General features: G+C 32.6%; 1 protein-coding gene across 1 annotated transcript; it reads left to right on the forward strand.

The window, feature by feature from the left end:
• Positions 1 to 3,785: 3,785 nt before the first annotated feature.
• LOC133029198 (uncharacterized) lies at positions 3,786 to 4,300 on the forward strand. The gene is made up of 2 exons (XM_061101688.1): positions 3,786 to 4,008; positions 4,089 to 4,300. The coding sequence occupies exons 1-2, from the start codon at positions 3,812 to 3,814 to the stop codon at positions 4,279 to 4,281; spliced, it is 390 nt and encodes a 129-aa protein (XP_060957671.1). The 5' UTR covers positions 3,786 to 3,811; the 3' UTR covers positions 4,282 to 4,300.
• The last annotated feature ends 2,062 nt before the right edge of the window (positions 4,301 to 6,362 follow it).

Consider the following 6,362-nt stretch of genomic DNA (forward strand, 5'->3'; position numbering starts at 1 on the left):
GAACGTCCGATTACAGCCGTTATGCTGCCGAAATTTCGGTAGAATTAGGATAAATCTTACTAAAACCGTTCATAATATTTACATAATACAAATAACTAGTTAATTATAACATAGTAATAAGAAGTTAGGTCACATAAAAAATAATAATATTCACATTTATGTAAACTTTTTAATTTTACCAACATTCTAATCAACTAAACAACCTAATAACATGAACTAATCTAAAACGAAAATTTGAGTAATTTATAAATTAATATGAATAAATTGTGTGAGAAACTTAGTTAGTTACATTGTGTAATTAGTAACTAGATATAATTAGTTACTAAATACATTAACAAAATAAACATATAAAATCCTTCTTTTTTTATTTTTTTTTTCTTTCATTTGAGAGGTTCAATGTGGATTTTTATTTTTCAAAGAAAATAAAGAGAAAAAGTTAATTAAAAGGGGAAAATATTAGTTAATACCTTTATTGCTTTACCAAAAATTTTTCCCCTCAATTTTATTTATTAAAAATATTTAACATTTTACCAACATTCTAATCAACAAAACAACCTAATAATATGAACTAATCTAAAACGAGAATTTGAGTAATTTATAAATTAATATGAATAAATTGTGAGAAACTTAGTTAGTTACATTGTGTAATTAGTAACTAGCTATAATTAGTTACTAAATACTGAATTTTTTTGGATAGGATTTTTGTTATGGATAAATCATGGATGCGTGAGGAGAGAGACACACTGCGATTTCAAGTAGGGTTCGATGCATTTTTAGAGTTTGCCTTAAAGAATTCTACAAATCACGATCGTATTCATTGTCCGTGTGTAGATTGTTGTAATGTATCTAAAGGGAATATTACAATGATTAAGGACCATGTGTATTTACGAGGTTTCAATAGAAGTTATACTAATTGGTATTACCATGGCGAACATTTACCTAATGATCCATATCCATTAGGAAAGCGGGGGGTAGATGATATCGAGGGTAATAATTTCGATGATTATCCATTGGACTTGCTTAACGAAGCACAGGAGGAATTTCTTAATGACCCTGAGAAATTCGATAATTTTCTTAGTGATGCTGATAAACCTCTGTTCGATGGTTGTAAAAAACTAAGATTACCAACAATGGTAAAGTTTTACAACATAAAAGCAGAAAATGGAGTGAGCGATAAATGTTTTACTCAATTTTTAGCTGCTTTTAAAGATATCTTACCATTTGCCAACTGCTTCCCGGAATCTACTTATGAAGTGAAAAAAACGTTAAATTCTATAGGATTGAAGTATGAAAAAATTCATGCATGTCCGAACGATTGCATTTTATATCGTAAGGAATATGCAGACATGAATTATTGCCCGACTTGCGGTTTATCCCGCCATAAAGTAAACAAGAGTAAGGAGAATAGGAAACTTATCCCCCAAAAAGTGATGTGGTACATGCCTTTGATTCCGCGACTGAAACGATTATATCGTAGTGCAGAACATTCTGAAAATTTGATTTGGCATGAGACCAAGAGAGTGAAAGATGGAAAACTCAGACATCCTGCAGATTCCCAAGCTTGGAAAAAAGTAAACTACATAAATCCTGAATTCAAATCTGAACCAAGACACATTCGTCTCGGTACGTACGCGGATGGAGTAAATCCACATAGATCTCTAAGTAGTCGTCATAGTTCATGGCCTGTCTTCCTAGTTATGTACAATCTTCCTCCCTGGTTAGTGATGAAGAGGAAATTTAACATGCTTTCTTTAATGATATCAGGCCCGCAACAACCTGGACATAATATCGATGTATATTTGGAACCATTGATTGACGATTTAATAGAATTGTATGAGAACGGGGTTCAAGTCTATGATGGTTTTAAAAAAGAATTTTTTAATCTGAAAGCTGTGTTGTTGTGGACTGTCAGTGATTTCCCTACTTATAGTAATTTATCAGGCTTAAGCACAAAAGGTTACGAAGGTTGTCCGATTTGTTGCACTAACACATCGACTCGTCGCTTGGCAAATGGACACAAGATGTGTTATATGGGTCACAGACGGTACTTGCCTGCAAATCATCCTGATAGACGAAAGAAGAAAGCATTCGATGGTACTGAAGAGGGTGATATGGCTCCTTTGCCACTGTCTGGGGAACAAATTCTCCAACAAGTTCAACTTGTAGATTTTAAGTATGGAAAGACGCAAAAAAATAAAAAAACTAATGGTTGTTTGGTGCAAATTTGTTGAAAGTCGACTAACTCCTGAATTTCTGGTACGCTAATTATATTAACACTAAGATAAACTCTTAAATACAAGTACATGTATCTAATGTATTTTTTTGGCATTGTAGGAATTGAGTAAGGTGCAACGTGAACGTTCCTCAAAAATTCAATCCAGACATCGAAGTGGTCGGAGTGGAATGGTGAACGTACGGGAAGCTGTGGTAAGTAATACTTAAAATTTAATGTGCTATAATGTGCTATACAATTTAATTGGTACTCATTTCATTGTTATAACGTTATGTAGAAAAAGGACCTCGAAGTTGCAGATCCCCCCCGCCACCGTGCTTGGATTAAATCTCGCACCAAGAGTAGAAAACTTGTCACTGATTACGACAAGGAAATTGCAGAGAAGATAGTAAGTATATATTAATCCTTAATTGAGTTCTACTCATGAGTTAGTGTATATAATTCATATACTAATTGCTTGAATATATGCGTGCATTAGGCTCAATTAGAGGAGAAGCTTAGTCAGGGACAAATTCAGGTCCAGGGCCAAAACGATATCCTCACGCAGGCGCTCGGGACACCAGAGCATCCTGGACGTGTCAGGGCTGCTGGGTATGCTATTACTTCAAATGTTATTTATTTAGTTACACAAATGAAATCGTTGCTAATTTGCATTTTATGATTTGTAGGTTCCTGACCAGGGCATCTCAACTGTTCGGCAGGAAGAAAAGGGAAGTGTTTGATGTTGTGGCTCGGCAAGCGAAGGAGATTGAAAAATTAAAAGCCGAAGTCCAATCCCTTAAGCAGCAGAGGAACGCTGCCGAACAAGAGGAAGAAGGAGAGGTGGCTGGTGAGGCGTATGTTCCACAACCATACGTTCCTCAGGATGAGGTACAACCACAAATTTATGCTGAGGAGTTTATTTCCCTCAACGACCAAGGTATCCTATACAATTTTAATGACCATGCGGCCCTTAATCAGCAAGTACATCTCTGCTCTGACAACATCGACAATATTGTGGCCCGAGGGTATTTGTACGAGCATGTGGGTATGATCAAAGTTCACTGCCAGGAGTACGATGATTCACATGCCCGGATCATGGTTTCGGAAATCCTGCAAGAGGACGCTGAAATCCCAATCCCAATTGAAGAGTGCAGATATGTTAGGGACGTATACCAGATGTTCCTTCCTTGGCCTAAACACTTAATTTTAACAACCGAGGTAACTTCTCAACTCAAATTAATTATTAATGATTAGTGGAGTTTGAATATCTTCAATATTCATCCGTAGTGAAGTAGGTTCTGCGAATATATGTCTTTGCGGTGGGATGGATGAACAAACTACCGTTATATATGTGTTATTTGTCGTTATACGGCCATGTTCAAAAATTTTGGGGTCATTCAATTACAATAGATTATCTTTACTTAGAAATTTCGGTAGAATTTGGATAAAATTTGATATATATATATTATGTTCTGTTTTGTTTAGGGTCCACTCGCTCAACCGCCCTCAAGACGTGATGCGTCAAAGGGGAAAGCTTCGATGCTTTCTCCACAAGGCCGTGGTGCACGGGAAGATGACTTGTTCACGGAAGAGAAGATGGCGTTGATCCCTAATTCGCTAAAATGGATGATTCATGAATTCCTAAGGCTCAAAGATAAACGTGATATAATCACAATTCCTGTCCCCCGAGGATTCATTGCACCGCGTACCCAGATCACGTTATCTGGAGAGGATTTGCAGCAGGTTGCTACGTGTGACTACATCGGCAACCAGGGAATGCTGTTTGGAATGATGTATACTCTTCTTTAATCTAATTAACCTTATATCAAATTATAGTTAAATTATTATAAGGCACTAACACTTTTTTTGGCAGGCACATATGGGAGAGCATCAATGGTCTGAGAAAATTTTTCAAGTTTTACGACCCAGAGCTTCTCACAGTGCATGGGATCAACGATGAAGAACATAGTCAGTCTTTTGACGATGCGGCAAGACGATTGGCTAATTGGTTATCATTAATGAACAACAACCACCAAATGTTCTTTATTCCTTGGAATATCGGGTAAACTTTATTAAATTCTTTAGTGCTAATTGGACGCTAGTGGTGGTTGCGCCAAGGAAAATTATCCATTTAAACCCTGTAAAAGGCTGCCCAATTCCCGAAGAAATAGAACAAATGATCGGAAGGTAATAATTTAATGACTTCTTATGTAACGAATTTAAATTAACTAACGAATTGAAATGCTAATATAATTTTCCCAAATAGGGCATTCATGTATATAGGGGACGCACATGAGTATCTTGGCCCGTGGCAAGGAATTTCACAAGCAAACTGTCCAAGACAACCTAAAAGCCAAGAATGCAGTTTTTATGTTTTGAAATATATCACTGACATCGTCGCACGTGCCAACCCCAACCGTTACATACAAGATCAAAAAGCTGTAAGTTTTAATTATTGATTATAGTATATAAATTCTATAATAACAAATATATAATATACATATACATAAACTAATATAAATTTTTAATTTTTTTAACAGTTTGGGGGTAAGAAGCAATACGATCCAAAAACAGAATTGTTACCACTACAGCGAAAGTGGATCGAACAATTGATGGCGGTGATTCACGGTGACGATTGAGGTTCAAAGGTCGAAGAATTTTTCTTCATTATGTAATTTTTATAGATTAACTTGTAGTTAGATTTATTAACTTATTAATATTTTTAACTAATTTTACATGTTTGTGTAATATTTAATTACTTTTATGAAATCAAATTATGTTTTTACCCAAATTTAATTACTATTTAATTTAAAATGTAATTAATATATAATTAAATTAAATAAATATGTAATTTAAAATTTAAATAAATATGTAATTTAAATTAAATAAAATAATATATAAATTAATAAATATAAAATTAAAATTATATAATTAAATTAAAAAAAATGAAAAAAACTGAAATCTGCTCACTTTTGGCGTCGGTTGCTACGCCACATATGGCGTCGGTTATTGGCTAGGAACCGACGCCATATATACCCCTATGGCGTCGGTTCCTAGCTAATAACCGACGCCATAGGGGTATATATGGCGTCGGTTCATATAAACCTTTTAGCGTCGCCCTGATCAGCGTCGGTAGCGAATTTCACGAAAACCGACGCTGAAAGGGCTTAAAAACCGCCTCTAAAGGGTGTTTTTGTAGTAGTGTGTTTTTCTGATTTTTTTAAATTAACTAATTAATCAATATATATAAACTTAATATTTTGGATTGTGTATGATTATTTTTTTAGCCGATTAATATTGTATAGGAATAGATATTTTGTTGTAGATTTGATTTTTTAAATTGTATAAAAATATTTTTAATTAATTAATTAATTAAAATAAATTTTTGTTGGTTGCTTTGCTACGATTGGTATTAATTTTAGTTAGTTTGAAATTTTTTTGAATTGTATAAATATTTTAGTTAATTATTCAATTAGTATATATAAAAAATTTAAAAATTAGATAAAACTATTTTAAGTGATTTTAGAGTATTATTTTATTACTTTAAATGAGAAAATAGATAGAGTTAAATTGAGTGATTTTAGAGTGCTATGTCACTGCCTTATACTTCTCCTTTATATATATACTAGTAAACATCCCGCGCTTCGTGGCGGATGTGTAAAATATTTTAAATTATATGTAAAAATAAATTATGTAATTTAATTAATAATAATTACTTAGTAAAATTATCTTAAAATTTTAATTTTACTATTAAAAAAATTGTGACATAAATACTTAAAATATTAAATTGATTGCTAATAAAAATTGGAATTCAAAAAATAGTAGCATAAATTCTCAAATTTTTAAACTTAACAATTTAATTTATCATTTTATTGGTACCCAATTTAATGGTCTTGAACGGAGACCAATCCAAAGAATAAGAAGAAGACAGATTTGAGTTTGACTTTGACTCAGTTATGGTTCAATTTTTATTTTTATATGTGTTAATACAGCCGCTTTTTGCGCGGCTCTTTTAATTTTTTTAGTAGAATATTAAAAAACATACTAATACAATATATAATAATTTAAAAACGTTTTAATATTTAATAATATTAAAGTTGCATTATTTATTTTCATATTATTATTATTAATTTTGTTATATTAAAAA

This window comes from Cannabis sativa, chromosome 1 (genome assembly GCF_029168945.1).
Source record: "Cannabis sativa cultivar Pink pepper isolate KNU-18-1 chromosome 1, ASM2916894v1, whole genome shotgun sequence".
Lineage (NCBI taxonomy): Eukaryota > Viridiplantae > Streptophyta > Magnoliopsida > Rosales > Cannabaceae > Cannabis > Cannabis sativa.

Coding starts and splice junctions, on each gene's coding strand:
- LOC133029198 (XM_061101688.1), top strand. CDS start 3,812: ATGGCGTTGATCCCTAATTCGCTAAAATGGATGATTCATGAATTCCTA. Junction 4,009..4,088: donor GGAATGCTGTTTGGAATGAT/GTATACTCTTCT, acceptor TTTTTTTGGCAG/GCACATATGGGAGAGCATCA.